The sequence below is a fragment of the Dendrobates tinctorius genome, unplaced genomic scaffold, assembly GCF_039654945.1.
Source record: "Dendrobates tinctorius isolate UK_male_01 unplaced genomic scaffold, ASM3965494v1 ptg000020l, whole genome shotgun sequence".
Classification (NCBI taxonomy): Eukaryota; Metazoa; Chordata; class Amphibia; order Anura; family Dendrobatidae; genus Dendrobates; species Dendrobates tinctorius.
In genome coordinates this window covers 7524157-7545040 of record NW_027361688.1, presented here as the reverse complement: position 1 = coordinate 7545040, position 20884 = coordinate 7524157, and the positions used below count along the sequence as shown (strand labels likewise).

At 45.8% G+C, this 20884-nt stretch overlaps 1 protein-coding gene across 1 annotated transcript in view; it reads left to right on the top strand.

Moving 5' to 3' along the window:
• Positions 1 to 5540: 5540 nt before the first annotated feature.
• Positions 5541 to 20884, top strand: part of WEE2 (WEE2 oocyte meiosis inhibiting kinase) — an 82390-nt gene continuing 67046 nt past the window's right edge. The window contains exon 1 of the mRNA XM_073567568.1: positions 5541 to 5568. Coding sequence (XP_073423669.1) covers positions 5556 to 5568 — 13 coding nt within the window. The 5' untranslated portion in view covers positions 5541 to 5555. The remainder of the gene's footprint in view (positions 5569 to 20884) is intronic.

Here is a 20884-nt window from a genome sequence, read left to right as displayed (position 1 = left end):
CTGGTGAGATCTGCCTGTGTGGCAGCTCACTAGCGACCACTTAGCGATGTACCAGCGATCCTGACCGCGTCATATCGCTGGTCGGGATCGCTGGTACATCGCTAAGTGTGACAGTACCTTAAAGCTGTCTGGTAGTTTGGGATTAAACAAAAAGGAGGTTAGTGGAGAGCATTTCGACATCAGTGGGAATTTTTTCATACAGGTATTCCAAATCCTCTTAGTGAAAGCTATTGGTCCCAACGTGTGCGAGTCAAGTTTATTTGTGGTAGTTTCCCAAAGATAAGAGTTGGGATGGATTGGAGCCATCCACAACTTCTCAATCTCCATCCACCTAGAGAATGCTCTAGGTGCAGACCAGGCTGGGATACATCTCAAATGAGTTGCCCAATAATATTTGGTAATATCTGGAACACCCAAACCTCCTCTATCTCTGCTAACTAACATAATTTGGTTTTTGATAATGTGCCTTTTATGGGCCCAGATAAAGTGGATGATAGAAGGCTGAATACCCTTCAGGTCTCCAGGAGGGACCACAATCTGGAGAGTCTCAAATAAATATAGTAGCTTAGGGAGAATAGCCATTTTAACCGCAGATATTCTCCCAAATAGGGATAGTGGTAAGTTATTCCATTTATTAAGTATTTGTTTCAATTTCGAAAACAATTGGGGGTAATTATGTTTGAATAATAAGTTGTATCTAGAGGTCAGCTGCACTCCCAAATATTTCAGGGCAGTATCCTGCCATTTGTAGTTATAATTACCTTTTAAGGAGCTTAATGATCTGTCTGGAATATTAAGGGGAAGAGCCTCCGTTTTTGCTTTATTTATTTTATAACCCGAGAGCTGGCCAAACTGTTTTAGAAGTGAATGCAGACTGGGTAGGGTTGTATGTGGCTGGGTCAGAGTTAAGAGCACGTCATCAGCAAATAAAGACAGTTTAAATTCTTTATCTCTAACCATCACTCCCCCAATGTTCGGGTCAAGGCGTATAGCCGCAGCTAGTGGTTCTATACACATAATGGAGAGAGTGGGCAACCTTGACGGGTGCCATTAAAAATTGGAAAAGGCTGAGACAATGCATGGGGTAACTTTACAGCCGCCGATGGGTGTGTGTACAAACTTTTTAGGGCGGTTATAAAAGGTCCCGAAATGCCAAAATGAGCCAGTGTTTGAAACATAAATGGCCACCCAAGACGATCAAAAGCCTTTTCAGCATCTAAGCTAAGTAAAAGTGCTGATTTCTCTGTTTTATTGATCACTTCAATAAGGTCGATTACCTTTGTGTTATCTCCCCCCTGTCTGCATGTAACAAAACCCACTTGGTCTTTATGAATTAAATGGGGAAGCAGGGTAGACAACCGTAGAGCCAGCAGTTTGGTAAAAAAAATTAAGTCTGCATTAAATAAGACTATAGGCCTATAATTGGCACATTCTAAAGGGTCCCTTCCTGGTTTGGAAATAAGGGTGATTTAAGAGTGAAGCATGGTGGGTGGAATTGGCAAGTCTGTCAAGAATTTGTTAAATAACTTGACTAAGTGCGGGGTTAGTATGGTGCTATATGTTTTATAGTAGAAATACATTAGTCCATCTGGACCGGGGGATTTACCATTGGGAAGAAGAGAAAGGACATCCAAAACCTCCTCCTGCGAGATATCCCCGTTAAGAGAAGACAAAGCTTCTATAGTAAGTGAAGGAAGATGGCACTTTTGGAGAAAGGATTGCATAACTCTCCTCCCCACATCTGAGTACGGTGGCAAATTGCTCGGTAAGTTATATAGTTTAGATAAATATCCCTGGAACATATTTGCAATTTTAACAGGGTCATATATTATTGCTCCCTTTTCATCTCTGAGAGCATATATTGAAGACTGACTTTTGTCATCCCTGAGCTGTCTCGCCAATAGTGTGTGAGACTTATTTCCTTTTTCATAGTATTTTTGTCTACTATAAAGTAACATTTTTTCACTTTTGTAGTTAATAATGTCTTTTAATTGGGAGCGCGTAGAGACAATATCCCTTAAGATTCTTTTGGATGGGGTAGCGGCAAGCCTAGCCTCAAGATCCCTCAACTGGGCAACAAGCAAGCCCGTCTGGTAAGCTCTATCCTTTTTAATATGAGAACGTAGGGCTATACAGTCACCCCGGAAAACAGCTTTGTGTGCTTCCCACACAGTCGAAAAATCAGAAACTGACTCCTTATTAATGTCAAAATATTCAGCTATCTTCCCCTCCAACTCCTCTCTATGTTGCGGTCTCTTAAGCAGGGTCTCGTTGAGTCTCCAATGGCATACTTTAGTCTGTGCTGAGGATTGAGTGAGGGTGAGCATTACAGGTGCATGATCCGACCACGATATTATCCCAATATCTGTGTCTAATGTCAGTCTGAGTGTTTGTATATTGCCAAAAAAGAAGTCTATTCTAGTATAAGTACCGTGCGGAGGGGAGAAAAAGGTGTAGGTCTGCTGTGTGGGATGGTTAATACGCCAAAGATCAAAAAGGCCAAACCTGCGTATTAGTTTTCTAAAGTCCTCAGATAATCTACGTTGAGATCTGTTTGGCTGCATTCTATTTATGGAGAGCCTATCCAATGTGTCTGAAAAAATAACATTAAAATCCCCTCCAATAACCCAGGCAGACAGGGGTAGTCTGGATAATTTCAAAAATATTCGATTAAGGAAGGAATTTTGTAAGGTGTTAGGTACATATATATTACATAGCGTAATTGGTATATCCTTGTGTGTGCCTTGTAATATAATATATCTTCCCTGGGGATCCAATTTCTCTGATGTTATTTGTATAGGGCATGTTCTAGAAATTAGGATGACCACACCTGCTTTTTTCTTGACTTGAGAGGCTAAGTAAATTTTGGGATATAAATGTTTGGCAAAGTTGCAATTTCCACTAAGATTTAGGCTATGTGCCCATGTAGCGTTTTTCCAGCGTTTTTTTCCTGAGCAGAAACACATGCCCTTGCCAGGGAAAACGCATGCACTTTTTGACACGCGTTTTTGACGCGATTGTCAAGCGTTTTGACATGCGTTTTCCTATGCGTTTTTGCAATTACAGTGTATGTATGCGGAATCGCATGCGATTCCGCACAATTAATGAACATGCTGCGTTTTTTTCCGCTAAGCGTTTCCGCAGCGGAAAAAAACGCACCATTAGCACAACATGTGTGTTTTCCATTCTATTACATTAGATGCTTTTCTTAAGCGTTTCCGCAGCAGAAACGCTTGTCTAAAAGCGCTGCGGAAACGCTTAAAAAACGCAACGTGGGCACACAGCCTTAAATGGGTTTCTTGCAAGAAAGCTATATCTGCACCATGCACCCGTAACTCATTGAGGACCATACGCCTCTTAGTATTAGAGTTGAGACCCTTTACATTTAGTGTTAATATTTTAGCCATTATCTTGGTAGAAAAGAGAAAAGAACAATGCACACAACGTTTTACCCAGGATGCTATGGAACGATTCTCTCCTCTGAGGATCATCAAATACTGAAACTTCTTTGAGAGAGCAAGAGAATACCATCATATGCCCCACAGATCTGTAGGAGGAGATACAAAAGGAAAGAGGGAAGACAAAGACAAAACAGTACAATAATTTACTACAGAGAGAATACAAAAAATTACAACAATGGCTTTACCAAAGAATGAGGAGAGAGAGGAGGGAAAGAGCTAGTCTGTCTCCTCATCTCTCCCCTCTGTGGGTAGGGTGGGCATACCCAACCTTTCCTAGTCATTTTTCTAGAAAGGAACTGGGTAAAAAAAAAAGAACTGCCCCCCCCTTTGTGAGGAACTCGTGGTAAGAGACACCCAAAACACCGTAAGTGCGAAACACTAAAGAACAAAATATTCTATGCTGCCCTTTACCCACCGTCCAAAACAGAAGAACAGCTAAAAAGAAATTACCAAAATGTCAGGGAGGATGTGTAGTCATAAACTTTAGACTGACATATAGAAGGAGGATCAGTCAGAGCCCAGCTTCCGAAAAAAAGAAGAAAAAGAAAAAAAAAAAAAAGGTTGCGGAAGCATATATGATTGGAGTCATCAAGAATCAAAAGGTCAGGGAAAGAGAAAAAAAAAACCCAACTCCTCAAGATGGATCCAGTTGTGTGATCTCCCGGGAAGAAGTGCCTCTCTTCTTGGACTCAACATTCTGCCAGACTGGCGGAGGTGATATGGGAGGCATGACCAAGTCCCAGTCCGTCAGGTCGGGGAGCGGTATCTCCAGATCAGAGCAGAAAGCTGGAAGGTCCTTGAAGGAGCGTAAGGTAGTTGACTGTCCATTTCTCACAACATTGAGAGCAAATGGGTACCCCCAGCGATACTGTAGGTTTTTATTTTTCAATACGGTGAGAAATGGCTTCAGATGTCTTCTCCTTTGAAGGGTGATCTACGACAAGTCAGGATACAGTTGGATAGAGGCTCCATTAAATTCAAGCTTATGGAGAGCACGAACCTTGGACATGATGGACTCTTTTGTTTGAAAGTCATGGACGCAGCATATCACATCTCGGGGCTGAGATTGAGCTCCCTTGGGGAGGAGGGCCCTATGTGCTCTATCCAGCTTTATTTTATGGGATGAAGTTTGACCCAGTATTGAATTGAAGATGGATTTGAGTAATGTTATTGTGGCGCCCTCTGTTGTCCAAGTCTTCCAAATGTTTATTTGTCTCGCCCAGCACTTTAGCGTATGAAACTATGTGGCGCTGCAGTTTTGAGACAAATTGTCTAGTAGCATCGTGCTCCGTTTCCACAGCATCCACTCTATCTGCAAGGAGCTTGACATCCTGACGCATGGACTTAATCTCTGCCCTACATGCATCCCTCACCTCAGACACCAGGGACTTGAAATCCTCTTTAGTTGGAAGGTGCCTGAGGTATCACTCCAGAGATTTGTTGTCTAGTTGGAGATCTGCATCTCCGGAATCAGCGTCTGACATAGGGTCCTGTGAAGCCCCCTCGGTGTCATTAAGTGAGGCCAGCACTGAGAACGATGAAGCGCCCCTCAGGTCTCCAGGAGTGTCCGACCATGTCCCCTGACCCTTTGTGTTTCCCCTAGCAGATGGCTGCCTTTGTGATTTTGGAGGCATGCTGTCTATTAAGCGAGTTTGCTGAGGTCCAGGAGAAAGAGGAAAATGTGATGTAGTGCACGCAGCAGACGAAGTCCCTGCAAGTGTATTTAGATTGTCAGGGTAGAAACAGGCAGCGTGTGGAGATAATTTTACTTTGGTAAACCCTGAATCCACCTTATTTCTGTGCTTTAGCTGTACTGCAGAAAACTCAGCATATGTTTGCAGCCCTTGAGTGCAGGCATTAGGACCCTGTTGCTGCAGCACCAGCTTGTCAGTGTTTTCTCCTTACACAGCTCTCCTCACTAACCTCCTCCATTGGGTGTTCTCCTGAGCTAATATCAGAGTCCTGGATCTCATTCTTCAACACTCTGCACAGCAGAGGCCAGAGAGCTCAAAGTGCAGGCTGTTTATCTAGCTTATCAAGATGGCGATGGAGTCTGTTCAATAGCACAGGGACATGTGCTTCCCTCTTCACATAATGATTCAGGAAGGTAAGATGATGCAGAATCTGTTTTTACTTGTTTTTATTAAAACATCTGGCGGCCCCATGGGAGGAACCACTGCAATGAGAGCAGAGATGCTTGAATTTTCAGTTGGCTCCAAACTTAACACTGGCTGTCGTTGAACTGCCAGCATAAGCCCGGCTTTTGCACAACCGATTGACCTGATTGACCCCCCAATCCCTGCAGCACTGGCCTGACTATTGACCTCCCGGTGAAAAGAATGACCAAACCTAGTGGTAGCCATAACCCGTAACCAAAGGCCACATTGCAGGATGCTTTTATTTGACAGAACTACTCATCATAACGTAGCCATGCATGTCCCCCATAAATCCTATGGGCCTCACTAATGGAATCCATGTAGCAGAATAGGGGAGAGCAGTTCTCGGGCGCCTTTTCACCTATTATACTTGCCAAAATGGCGAAAGCTTGAAGCCAATTGACAAATGTTTGAGGGATCAGGTGCTGCCTACGTTTCTCCTCATCCTCCTTCTTACTATCATCCTTCTTGTTTTTATCCAAATTGAATTTTTCAAGCGGTAGCAGGGAAATAATCTCGACATATTCATCCTTCCAGATTTTTTCCCTAACTTCTTTTTTAAGATGAGCCCCCAACGGACCCTCAAAACATACATACACCTCCCCATGTGCCGTCATTCAAATGGATCCTACATTCCTTCGTTTTCAACCTGCACTGACACAGAAATGGGATCAGAAAACCTACCCAACGCCACTGATGCCCTACCTGCCAAACCGTACCCACTAAAATGCGGACCAACACACACCACCAAATCCCCAGGAGCTGCCCCTCCCCATTCCAAACGGGGGGGGGCAAATCTCTTACGCTTACCAGACTATACCTAACCCCCTCACTAGCTAAATCTGACCAAACACCGACCCCGTGACCTATGCCCCCTGGCTCAACTACCTTACTCCCACCCAACCTGGGAGACATTAGAATTGGGGAAAACGGACAAGACATGGAGTCATACTCACTGGGCTGCGAGGGAGCTGTGACCCCTCCAGCCAGAAATCTAGAATCCCGATGTCCATCCAATACGCCCATCCGTCCCAATGGGACCCTCATGTGCCTGAGGTCCGCAGCCAGGTGACCCCGTAGATTCTAATACCATAGCCCTGGGAAGCCACACCACGCTGGGAAGGGCCGATCCTCGTCCTGAACCAGCAAGCTGTGTCTGCGCTGGGGACCCTGCAGCACACAGCCCACTGTCTGATCTTCTCCTTAGCAGCAGAGGTAGGTGGCCACCGAAGGTAATCCTGTGGGGGCAGGTGGACACACCATCTGAGGAAGTGACAGGGCCGATAACCCTGTAAGCAGGGAAATACCACCCACCGGTGTATCCTCCATTTCCATACTGCTGTCAATCAGTGCTGAGTGGGCAGACTGCCCTACAGGAGTATCACCGTGACGTCATACCTCCCATGATGCCCAGCACGCGCAGACTCCGCCCCAACACAGGCTGAGGCGGAGGCCTGCTAACCGCCGCTGAACCCAGCCTGGCATTTGGATTCATCACAGACTGAGGCCTGCTGACATGCTTATTACACGACACCCAGCCTAGAGCGTCCCTAGAGGGGATCCGGTGCGGGCGCTGGGTCCGGGGAGCTGCATCCGGTGACAGCCGCTCCGGAGGCCTCACTCGACGGGAACCGATCGCGTGGAAAATCCTCCGCCACCGTCCCTGCTCACGCACCAATAATGCCAGCCACTTGCCTCTCCAACCAGCCAGGAGGCTGTGACAGCGCTGCAACCCTAAGGCTCTCCAGGACCAGCTCCACAGCTGACATGGTGTGCTGTTATATGGGGTTACTATTCTTGGCCCCTGTGAGCGGGAATTGAGGTGGCCCCACCCCTAACCTGGCCATATAACTGACCCCACATAGTACCATCCCCCTAATATGATACCACATGTTGTCATGTCGGCCTATGCCCACGCCATGGAGGTGGGGATGGCTCTGATCCGGACTTCAGTATCCAGTGTTTCTGCATCAAATTATGAGTTCAGTCATGCATATTATTATTATAGCACCATTTATTCCATGGTGCTTTACATGTGAGGAGGGGTATACATAATAAAAACAAGTACAGTATTCTTAAACAATACAAGTCACGACTGGTACAGGAGGAGAGAGGACCCTGCCCGCGAGGGCTCATAATCTACAAGGGATGGGCGAGGATACAGTAGGTGAGGGTAGAGTTGGTCATGCAGCGGTTTGGTGGATCGGTGGTTACTGCAGGTTGTAGGCTTGTTGGAAGAGGTAGGTCTTCAGGTTCTTTTTGAAGGTTTCCATGGTAGGCGAGAGTCTGATATGTTGTGGTAGAGAGTTCCAGAATAGGGGGGATGCGTGGGAGAAATCTTGTATGTATTTGTGGGAAGAGGAGATAAGAGGGGAGTACAGATCTTGTGAGGATCGGAGGTTTCATGAAGGTAAGTGCCAGGAGACGAGGTCACAGATGTATGGAGGACTCAGGTTGTGGATAGCTTTGTATGTCATGGTTAGGGTTTTGAACTGGAGTCTTTGGGTAATGGGGAGCCAGTGCAGGGATTGACAGAGGGGAGAGGCCGGGGAATAGCGGGGGGACAGGTGGATTAGTCGGGCAGCAGAGTTTACAATAGATTGGAGGGTTGCGAGAGTGTTAGAGGGGAGGCCACAGAGCAGGAGTTTGCAGTAGTCAAGGCGGGAGATGATGAGGGCATGGACTAGGGTTTTTGCAGATTCTTGGTTGAGGAATGTACGGATCTGTGAAATATTTTTGAGTTGAAGTCAGCAGGAAGTGGAAAGGGCTTGGATATGTGGTTTGAAAGAGGGATCAGTGTCAAGGATAACCCCGAGGAAGCGAGCTTGTGGAACTGGAGAGAGTGGGCAGCCGTTTACTTTAATGGATAGGTCTGTTGGGGGGGTCACGTGAGATAGGGAAAGATGATTAATTCTGTTTTATCCATATTAAGTTTTAGAAATCTAGCAAAGAAGGATGAAATAGCAGACCGACATTGAGGGATTCTGTTTAGTAGGGAGGTGATATCTGGTCCAGAGATGTAGATCTGTGTGTCATCAGCATAAAGGTGATACTGAAAGCCAAGAGATTCTATGAGCTGTCCGAGACCCTAGGACTGAACCTTGCGGGGCTCGTTACACGTAATTACACGTATGATCGATATTGTCCATGTTGGCTTTCAATAAATTCACTTGTTATATGTGACCACAATGTACACATGAAATTTATTGCAGATATAAGATGTGATTTTCACAAGTGTCCATTAACAGGTTAATAGTAGCTAACCTTCTGCTCCTCAGCCCTCCCCTGTGAACACAATATAAGGCCCACCCTTTTGAGCAGAGAGAATTGTAGTTTTGATTCTTCCTGTCAGCCATGGCTTCTGCTGATCTGGGAGAAGAGCTGGACTGCTCCATCTGTCTGAGCACTTATACAGATCCTGTAATGCTGAGATGTGGACACAACTTCTGCCGGGTCTGTATTGATTGTGTGCTGGATACACAGGACGGGTCTGGAGTTTATTCCTGTCCTGATTGCATAGAAGAGTTTCAGCAGTGGCCGGCACTGATAAGGTACTTTGCTCTTTGTAAGATTGTGAAGAATTTCGGGCAAACTGAGCCTTATCAGGAGGAGATCACCGGGATCTGCTGCACTTACTGTGTGGACTCTCCGGCACCTGCTGTTAGATCCTGCCTACACTGTGAGGCTTCTCTGTGTGATACACACCTGAGAGCTCACAACAAAGCACCAGAACATGTCTTATCTGATCCCAGCACTTCTCTGGAGAAAAGGAAATGTTCTGTCCATAAGAAGATCCTGGAATATTACTGCACTGAGGACGCTGCTTGTATCTGTGTGTCCTGCAGTTTGGCAGGAGAACATGAGGACACCATGTGGAGATGGTGGATGAGGTCTCTGAGGAGAAACTGAAAAATGTACTGCAGAAACTTATCACAAAGAGAGCGGAGACTGAGGAAAGAGTCCAGACGAGCAGAGGAGAAAAGCTCAAGAACAAGCAGCTGGAGAAGTCGAGAGAGTCACTGCCCTGTGTACTGACATAAGGAGACAGGTGGATGACTTGGAGAAGAAGGTCCTGAGTCAGATCTCCAGGCAGGAAAAAGAAGAGTCACTGTCACTGTCTGCTCTGATCCATCAGCTGGAAATAAAGAAAGACGAGCTGTCTAGGAAGAAGAGACACATTGAGGAGCTGTGTAACATGGCGGATCCACTGATTGTCTAACAGGAACCAGACACCGTTGACTTGTGTGATCCTGAGGAGGAGGGAGGTGATGAGGACACAGGGGGACATGATAAACAGCCCCATGATGGAGATGACCTGGATGTGGCTGTGATCTCAGACACATTACACACATTGTGTGACGCAATATCAGGTATAAGGAGCTGGATCTATGTGGAAGATCCTACAGATATATTACTGCATGTAACCACAGCTGCTAGTAATGTTGTGGAAGATCCTACAGACATATTACTGGATGTAACTACAGCTGCTAATAATGTCTTTATATCAGATGACCTGAAAACTGCAACCGGGACAGAAGAGAAGCAGAATCGTCCAGAAACAGAAGAGAGATTCCAGTATCATCAGGTGATGAGCAGGAGGGGATTTGCCTCAGGACAACATTACTTGGATGTGAAGATCAGTAGATCAGGGAGGTGGATGGTGGGGATGTGTTACCCCAGTATAGACAGGAGGGGGCGTCAGTCTGAGATTGGCTATAATAACAAGTCCTGGAGTTTGTGGAGATATAATGATCAGTATTCAGTGATACATGTCAGTAAAGTGATCCTGTTACCTGGCAAGATCTCCAGTGATAGAGTCAGAATATGTCTGGATTATGAGGCCGGGCAGTTGTCCTTTTATGAGCTGTGTGACTCCATCAGACACTTAGGCCTCTTTCACACTTCAGTTTTTTGCATCAGTTCAAATCCGCCAGAAAGTCAGACAAGCGGATCCGTTGTCAACTGATGTGAACGGATGCCACAGGATCCGTTTTTAGACGGATCCTGAAAATGAGGACATTTAAAGGAAACGCTGGCCGGGGAGAGAGAGAGGAGAGAGAGAGAGAGAGATTTTTTTTTTTGTCCGGCAACCAGAAAGAATTTCGGGTTAAATGAGTGTCTGGAGGATCCGCCAGAGAAAAAAACGTTGCAAGCTCCGTTTGGAAATCTTTGAGGATGGTTGACGGACAGCAACTTTTGGCGGATCCTCAAAAAAAACGGATGCAACGGACAGCAATCCGTCACAATCCGCCATTAATGCAAGTCAATGGGGAAAAAAACGGATCCTCAAAAAAAATTGAGGATCCGTTTTTTTTTCAAAACCTGGCGGATTGTGACTGATTGCAAAAAACTGAAGTGTGAAAGAGGCCTTACACACCTTCACTGCCGCCTTCTCCGAGCCTCTTCATGCTGCGCTATTTGTATATCATAGTTGTTTGACAATAAAGAAAATGGGTCGCCCCCGCTCGCCCAGGGCAGCGGGGTTACTCGGTACCGGGCCAGTGTCAGGAGGGGGAAAGCTTCACGGCAGCTGCGACTCGGTCCGTGTCCCTGGGCGCCCAATATCAATGGCGGTGATGTTAATGCTGTTAAAGTTTATAGAAATAGTTTGTGACGCCACCCGTGGTGTTTGGCAAGTGAGATGTTGAGCCAACGCTGCATGCAGATCCGCTGGGACTGATGGTGTGGTGCAGCGGAGATGGTATAGCTCCCCACAGGTGGAGCTGTAGTCCCAGGGCAGTGTAGGTGCAATGGATGAGAGGCGCAGGATGGTGTAGATGTTGTTACCCAGGTGTAGCGGTGCTGGAATAACTGGAGGACACCAGGGTGTGCGGTTCCAAAGCTTTACTCACTGGTTGCAGTTCACACACACGCCTGCCTCCGTACTGTGTTCTCCGGGTCAGGGCTCCAGCCAACCTCCAAGCCAGATAGGGTTCTCCCTTCCACACTCCGCCAATATGTACCTTCTCTGAACGACTCCTCCAATGCGCCTTTAGGTGCGAAGCACTCCAGTAGTTACCCTGGAATGCCTCTCTCTAGGTGTTCCTAGTCTTTACTTGTAAGACAGACAGCTGTAGCCTGCTTCGGGGACTCCTCACTGCGTCCCGGCTCTATTCAATTGCTGTTGTGTCCCAAGTCTATGAGGGGAGCAAGGCATTAGTGGCTCACTACTCCTCCGGTGTCTGTTGCCGGACATAAAGATCCAATCAACCTCTGGGACCGGGCCCCGGCCTTTGCGCTCTCTGGACTGGAAGAGTTCTCTCTCTTTCTCAACCTGCTTCCCACCTTCCTTCTATTCTTCCTTCTGATCTGTTCTATCTCTCTTATGGAATCTGTAGTCTCCAGTCTACGTCTTTCTCTTTCTTCCCTGAGAAGCTCGTTCCACTAAGACCAGTCCTCAGCCTCTCCTGACTGACTGCCTTCCTCCGCCTTGAGCTTCTCTCAGGCTGACCTGCTGTCAGCCTGCTCTCTCTCTCAGACCCTCGTCTGACTGACCTCCTGTCAGACTGACCTGAAATCCTACACTTTCCCTCTCTTTTATAGCTAACTCCACCCGCCTCCCCAGCACCTCTCGTGTTGCGAAGCCAGGGACCACAAAAGGCACCCTATGACCTTTCCAGCATAAAGCATGGATGGGTCCCTGCTGAACTATCCTGTGTGTGGGGTGCAGGTGTGGAGTGTGGTCAGGAGCACCCACCTTACCTGGATGGTGGGGCACTACACCTTAGGAGAAGGTGCAGTACCTCTGTGGCGACTGAAGCCTCAGGGGCGCCACAAAAACATGAGTGTCAGTAACAGGTGATGATTATCTATAATCGGGTATGTAATTACTGAGACATTTGGCAGCAAGCTTTTTAACCCTTTCTTGACATGACCAATTTCAGGTTTTTGTGCTTTCATTTTCTCAATTCTGATTGTGTCACCATTTTCTGAGACCCATTATGTTGTATTTTTTAGGTTGATGGAGCTGTGTGAGGGCTTATATTTTGCAGGGCAACAGTGTTTTTATTGCTTCCACTTTGAGATAGATATGACATTTTGTAAAATAACTCATAATATTAGTGTGCGCTTGGAACACTCAAAGAAGAGGGAAATCTAAATTGGGTGGTTAAAGGAAAAAAAAAAAAAAGTCAAAGTCAGATTGCAGCCTGTGGACGGCTGTGCAGAGTAGCCGCAATAGTAAATGCACAAGTCGGAGAGCAGTACCTGTAGAGATAATGCGATGCGAAGTCCTCACTCCAGTAAGCGGTGCAGGTTAAAATCGCGCTTTTTGCTCCAGCGCTTGGAAAAAGAGGGGGGGGGTTTGTACACAGGTGTATAGACGAGTTACAGGGGCTGCCCCGGCTGGTGGCAGCCTCCTGTCAGTGTACCTCCAGCTGTGGAGCAGGCGTGAGCGGATTGATGTTTAAGATTTTTTTGCTTTATTTTTTCATATTTTTGAAAACTTTTTTTTTACTATTTTTATTAGTTCCCTTATGGTCTTGAACTTACGATCGTCTGATCGCTTATGCTGTATACAGAAATACCACAGTATTGCTGCATATTGTAAAAATCATAGTCTCCTTTAAAGCCCGGCCACAAGAAGGGTTTCACAGGACCTCAGTGATGACAGACAGGAGGTCTACAGTCGACCCTTGGATCTCTTAGTAAGCCATCGGCGCCCTGCGATGGCGTCACCGGGGCTCTGATGGGTGAATACAATGACGAGCCCCCATGCCGACGCTGTGAAGAAGGTTCCATCCCTTTACCCCACAGATTGCTTCAATATCAAGTTCTTTTCACACAGAGCATTTTTGTTCTTGGTGTCACATTGATTGTACTTTACCTCCTACATGTTCATCAGTTTCTTCTGTTAACCCTTTGTCTGTTGATTAGAAATAAAACTCTATTAATAAATTGACTATAGATTTCTCAGCTCTGTCATTCTGGTCACTTAATTAATTTTACCATGAGCCCTTTACATTCTATATGTGATATATGATATACAGGGCCGACATCAGCACCCAGCGCACCCGAGAAAGTGCAGGGGCCCTGGACACATGGGGGCCCGGGATGCTCCCCCAGCAGCTGTGCAGGGCCACCTATTTCTTTGGCACTGCTTGAGCCGTCACTTAAACAAACATGGCGGCAGTGTTTGCTAGCAATGACGTGGCTGGGCCGACACACAAGCAAAATTAGAGGCACAGTGCTGGCCCGGCCGCATCATTAGGAGCAGACACAGCTGCAGAGTGGGCTGTGCGTGGCCTTGTTTGTTTTAGTGACGGCCAAATCACAACGATAAATGGATCCAATAGAAGAACAGAAGGACCGCACTCCATAGGCTGGTGAAGAATCGTTGCTGTTTATTGGCACATGCAATCCATGTTGGCCGGGGGAGTGATAGCAGGAGTGAAAATAGAGTTGACAACGTCCGTTTCGCGCTGTACCGGCGCTTCAACGGGTCATCAAATGGCCGTTGTCAGCTCTATTTTCACTCCTGCTATCACTCCCCCGGCCAACATGGATTGCATGTGCCAATAAACAGCAACGATTCTTCACCCACCTGTGGAGTGCGGTCCTTCTGTTCTTCTATTGGATCAAATACTGTATGTATATGTAGATATCTTCATATTGTATGTGTATGTCTACGTATTGTGTGTGCATGTCTGTGTATTGTACTGTATGAGTGTGTATGTCTGCGTATTGTGTGTGCATGTCTGCGATTTGTATATGTGCATGTCTGTGTATTGTGTGCACGCATGTCTGTGTACGGTATCTGTGTGAAATTTCTGCAAGCAAATCTGCAACGTACGCACGTAGCCTAACAGTGTAGTCCATTATAAAAGTAAGAAACATACATGCTAAGGAACAGTTCAGTTTGAAGAACATAATGGAGTGCTAATGACAAAATGTTGCGAAGTAACTGAAAGCTGCCTTAAACATTCACACAATATTTTAAAATATGGTATGTCTGTAGCGGGTTTCAAAATGATCATTACATTTAATATCAAATAAGGCTGCACGGCACTCCACTGTAAAAGGGCGTACGAATAGGATACCACTCCAAATATCCCAAAAATTAAATTTGGCACTCCAAATTGAAATGCAGAAAACGTAAAAGAGTAATTTATTAACATAGGTACATCCACTGTGTGAAAACGTTGACGTTTCGGCCAACACTAGGCCTTCATCAGAAATAATCAGTTTTTGGTGACGACACAGACAGGTCCATCCTCAGCACTTTAGTGCATAGACTCCAAAGCCTAACTTCGTCACACAGACTCCACTGTTCAGTTGCACCTGACCTGTCTGTGTTGTCTAAAAGAACTGAATTGGACGGTACATAGGAAAAATAAGTTAGAAATGTAAAGCCATACAGATGTCATACAGGTAAATGGCTGACAGAAAATCGCATCATCACATTACACATGAAATACTATACGGAGAACACTCTTGCAACTCTCGGCGGTGAGACTCAGACCAATTTTTTATACGTTTAATGTTACTCCTGTTTCTTCTACTGAACATGTATCCTCTGAATCTTAGTGAATAGTAATCAAGTAGCATCTAAGTACATTATCAATAAGTTTTTCCCTAAGGGTACCGTTACACTTAGCGATGCACCAGCAATCCCGACCACGATACGACCCGGTCAGGATCACTGGTGCATCGCTAAGTGGTCGCTAGTGAGCTGCCAAACAGGCAGATCTCACCAGCGACATAGCAGCGGTTGGGGGTCGCTACTTACCTGTCAGACGAGGCGATCCTGACGTCCTCCCGCCTGCATCCACGCGTCGCTCGTCGGCGCCACAGGAAGCCTAGCAGGAAGTGGCCGACGAGAAACGGCCCAGGCCATTCTCGCTCGATCAGCGACAGCGGGGGAGTCGGTCGGAGGTAAGTATCACACATAGCGATATCGCTAGCAATATCGCTGCTGCGTCATAAAACCAGTGACGTTATAGCGATAATGCTAGCAATATCGCTATGTGTAACGGGCCCTTTATTTTAACCCCTTCAAGACTGGAGGTATGTTTGGATTTGCTTTTTCGTTTTTTGCTATCCTTTTTTCCCAGAGCCATAGCTTTTTTATTTTTCTGCCAATATGGCCATGTGAGGGCTTGTTTTTCGAGGGACAAGTTGTACTCTTTAATGACACCATTGGTTTTAACATATCGTGCACTGGAAAACAGGAAAGAAAATTCAAGGTGCGGTGAAATTGCAATAAGTAATGCAATCCCACAGTTGTTTTTTTGTTTTGCCTTTTTACTAGGTTCACTAAATGCTAAAACTAACCTGTCATTTTAATTATCGAGTTCATAGACACCAAACATGTCTAGGTGCTTTTTTTTATCTAAGTGGTGAAAAAAAATTCCAAACTTTGTTAAAAAAAAAATAAAAATTACACCATTTTCCGATTTTCCAATACCTGTAGCGTCTCCATTTTTCGTGATCTCGGGTCAGGTGAAAGCTTATTTTTTGCAGATACAATCTTTTGATCACCCATTATTACATTTCAATGCAATGTCGCCGCGATCAAAAAAACGTAATTCTGGCGTTTTGACTTTTCTCGCTACACCTTTTAGCGATCAGGTTAATCCTTTTTTTTATTGATAGTTCGGGCGATTCTGAACGAGGCGATACCAAATATGTGTATGTTTTGATTTTTTATTTTTTTTATTTTGAATGAGGCGAAAGGGGGGTGATTTGAACTTTTATTTTTTTTTTTTAATATTTTTAAAAACATATTTTTTCACTTTTGGCATGCTTCAATAGCCTCAATGGAAGACTAGAAGCTGCAATAACCCGATCGGCTCTGCTACATACAGGCGATGATCAGATAGCCTGCATGTAGCAGAATACCTCACTTGCTAGGAGCGCCGACCACCGGATGGCGCTCATAGCAAGCCGGCGGTGACAACCATAGAGATATCCAGGAGACCTCTGATTGTCATGCCAACCCATCAGTGACCCCCTATCACGTGACAGGGTCATCAATGGGCGGATTTCCGGCACAATTGCCGGAAATGCATGTTAGCCCTTTAATGCCCGCCAATATGTCTTTTTACTGACCTGAGATATGAGAGCATAGCATCCCCATACAGTTGACAATTTGGGCATTGTGGGCAGTGTGAGTATACTTGGGTGATTTTCATGTGATCCAGTAATTGCCTTCCCTCATCCATGGGCTTGCATGGTAATCATTTGGATTGTTCATATACCTACCATTTGTCACTAATTGTGTATTTTCCTCATTATTCAAGTGACTAGTAGGTTGATCAGATTTTATTGTTGCAATTTGTCCATATCTTTATACTAAATATTCTATGCATATTATATGGTGATAGAGGGCATTGTTGTGAATGCATACTTGAAACATGTAATGATATAATTATTTCTCTTTCTGTATACTGCATGACTTCTTCACCTGCCCACTTTTGTTCTATTTGTGGTTTTTGTTTTTATTGTACACTTGGACCTTCCTGGCTATTGTATGTCAAATAAAAGCCTTTCTTCACATGGACATTCTGCTGTTGTGTGCATGTTATCCTGTGTCTCTTTTCTCCTTTTTTTTCATTTAATCTCCCTGCACAGTGTTGCACCCAGCCCCTGCATTTATGTTATATTGTTTGTGGTGCCCACCAACACATATACATACAGTTGACAATTCAGTAGCTGCTCCACCCCAGCCCTGCCTCCATCACTTGAACTGTCCACAGTCAAAAGATTTTTTAAGCCGCCACCACAACAAAGTAGACTCTTTTGGCCGGGCCCTACTCATGGTCCATGTGTCTCCATTCTGCCGGCGAAACAGTGCGGCTTGCCGCTTTCAATACAAATGAAAAAAAACCTTTCCTCTTACCTGGCTGTGCTCCTGCGACGATGATCTCTCCCGGCGTTTCAAGAGCGCACTTGCCAGCAAATAACGATGACATCATATGTCGGCGACATGCGCGCTGACGTCACTACCAGCCTACGATTGGCTGGCAGCTTTAATGCATTGCGGGCCCGCAAGCAATAGAGTAACTGAACCTGCGTTTCGGACGCAGGGCTCAGTTACTGCTCCGGCAGAATCCTGCGGCTGGGGCCCGATAAGCAGGAGAGACGGCCCACTGCCCATTGGGCCCCATATGCCAGTCAGGGCAGTAATGCCCTGATGGCGGCCCTGTGGCTGGAGAATATCGAGGACACTGGGTGGAGATGCTGGATGAGGCCTTTGAGAAGAAACTGAGAAATTTTCTCCAGAAACTGACCACAAAGAGAAAGGATACTGAGGAAAGAGTCCAGAGTCTGGAGGAGAGCAGGAGAAAAGCTCAAGAAAAAGCAGCTGGAGAAGCCGAGAGAGTCACTGCCCTGTGTACAGACATCAGGAGATGGGTGGACGACCTGGAGAAGAAGGTCCTGAGTGAGATCTCCAGGCAGGAAAAGGAAGAGTCACTGTCACTGTCTGCTCTGATCTATCAGCTGGAAATAAAGAAGGACGAGCTGTCCAGGAAGATGAGACACATTGAGAAGCTGTGCAACATGACGGATCCACTGACTGTCTTACAGGAACCAGACACCGGTGACTAGTGTAATCCTGAGGAGGAGGGAGGCGGTGAGGACACAGAGGGACATGATAAACAGCTCCATGATGGAGATGACATGGATGTGGCTGTGACCTCACACACATTATGTGACAAAATAACAGTTATAAGGAGACGGGATCTATGTCGAGGGTCCTGCAGACATTTTACTGCATGTAACCACAGCTGGTAATAATCCTTTTATATCAGACGACCTGAAAACTGCAACCAGGACACGAGGAACAGAAACGTCCAGAAACAGCAGAGAGATTCCAGTATAATCAGGTGATGAGCAAGAGGGGATTTACCTCAGGGCATTACTGGGATGTGGAGAGCAGTAAATCAGGGGAATGGATGGTAGGGATGTGTTATCCAATATAGACAGAAGGGGGCGTCAGTCATACATTGGAAATATTTAAATTTAATTCATAAAAATTGCAATGGGAATGTTACACTAACATTGTGCCTGTATTTTCGGACCTATATCAAATAATAATATAAATATAATAGATCATATATAAAAACATATATCTACCAAATATGTAGGGGAAAAAAGTAATGAACTGGTATTATCCAAGAATTAATTCAGTTCAAATAACAGTCCCTATATTCATGCAGCTGAAAAAAGTGCTAGAAAATTGTAATTATTCCCCTCCAAAAATGTGAAAACAAAAAATTCAATGAATGCAAAAAGGGCTTAGTACATAAGGATGTGCCTAGAAATCTCATAAAAATATATACAAAAGCATACAAGGGGGTGTCACAATAATATGTGGCTAAAAAAGTGCAATGTGCAAAAGGGGGTGAAAATGGCCAAAATATTTCTGCAAAAGTGACAATGAGCGCCGACAAGGGGAGACAAGAATATAATTATATAGTGCTCAGATAGAATAAAGCACATGGAAAGAACATAATGGAAAAAACAGGATTTTTAGTTGCTTACCGTAAAATCTGTTTCTCGAAGCCTTCATTTGGGGACACAGGAACCATGGGTGTATGCTGCTGCCACTAGGAGGCTGACACTATGCAAATAAGAAATTTAGCTCCTCCTCCACAGTATACACCCCACCGACTGGCACTCAGTTACTCAGTTAGTGAGAAAGCAGTAGGAGAAGCAATAGAATATAAAGTAAACCAACAATTCAACTAGAACTATATTACATAGTACAAAGTACAGAAGTTCAAAACATGGGAGGGTGCTGAGTTCCCCAATGAAGGCTCCAAGATTTTACGGTAAGCAACTAAAAATCCTGTTTTCTCTATCGCTTCATTGGGGGACACAGGAACCATGGGACGTCCCAAAGCAGTCCCTGGGGTGGGAAACAAACTTCCATCAGGTCAGCGGACTCACCACCGCCGCCTGCAAGATCCTTCTTCCTAGGCTGGCATCCGCCGAAGCGTAGGTGTGAACCTTGTAAAATTTTACAAAGGTGTGAACAGAGGACCAGGTTGCAGCTTTACAAAGCTGCATCGCAGAAGCCCTGTGGTGCACTGCCCAGGATGTGCCCACTGCCCGAGTGGAGTGAGCCTTAATCCCAGAAGGGGGCACTCTGTTCTTTATCCGGTAAGCCTCTAAGATAGCCGATCTGATCTAGCGCGCAATAGTCCCCTTGGAGGCTGACAGGCCTTTTCGAGCCCCATCTGGGATGACAAAAAAAGAGTCTGTCTTCCGGAACGAATCGGTTCTAGCCAAGCAGACATTCGTCACCCTGACCTGGTCCAGTCTGTTCAAGGAGCGTTCCCGGGGATGAACTGGAGCCGGGCAGAAAGAAGGTAGAACGATGTCTTCATTCAAGTTGAAAGCAGATACCACCTTGGGAAGAAAGGATGACGGAGGCCGTAGAACAGTTTTATCTTGGTGAATCACTAAAAAAGGAGGTTGACAAGAAAGAGCTGCCAACTCCGAGACACGTCGGATGGAAGTAATGGCCACTAGAAAGGCCACTTTCCAAGAGAGAAGAGATAGAGAAACCTCCTTGAGAGGCTCAAAGGAGGAACCTTGTAGAGCCTCTAGGACTAAATTGAGATCCCAGGGATCCACTTGAGCCAGATACAGAGGAACTGCATGGGCCGCCCCTTGTAAAAAGGTTTTTACCTGCGGCCGAGAGGATAGCATCTTCTGGAAAAGAATTGAAAGCGCTGAAACTTGCCCCTTTAGAGAACTAAGGGCCAGACCCCGGTCCAGGCCTACCTGGAGGAATGCTAGAATAGAAGGGAGCGAGAAAGACATTGGCGGAACGCGATTGGACTCACACCAACGAAAATATGCCTTCCACGTTCTATATTTTGGAAGACAAAGGCTTCCTAGCCCGGATCATTGTGTGAATTACCCGATCTGAAAACCCTGACTTTTTCAGAACCGCGGTCTCAATGGCCACGCCGTCAAATTGAGCGACCGAGAATTGGGGTTGTAAATCGGACCCTAAGACAGCAGATCTGGTCTGTCTGGAAGTGTCCAAGGAGCGTCCGCGAGAAGGTTGACGATGTCCGTGAACCAAGACCTTCTGGGCCAATCCGGCGCGATGAGGATGACTGGTACCCCTTCTGCCTTGATCTTCAACAGCTTGGGAAGAAGAGGAAGAGGAGGGAACAGATTGGGGAGCGTGAACTGTGGCCAAGGAATGGTCAGAGCATCGGCGTCTACCGAGAGGGGATCGCGGGCCCTGGATACAAACTGTGAAACTTTCTTGTTCAGACGGGACGCCATCAGATCCACGTCCGGAGT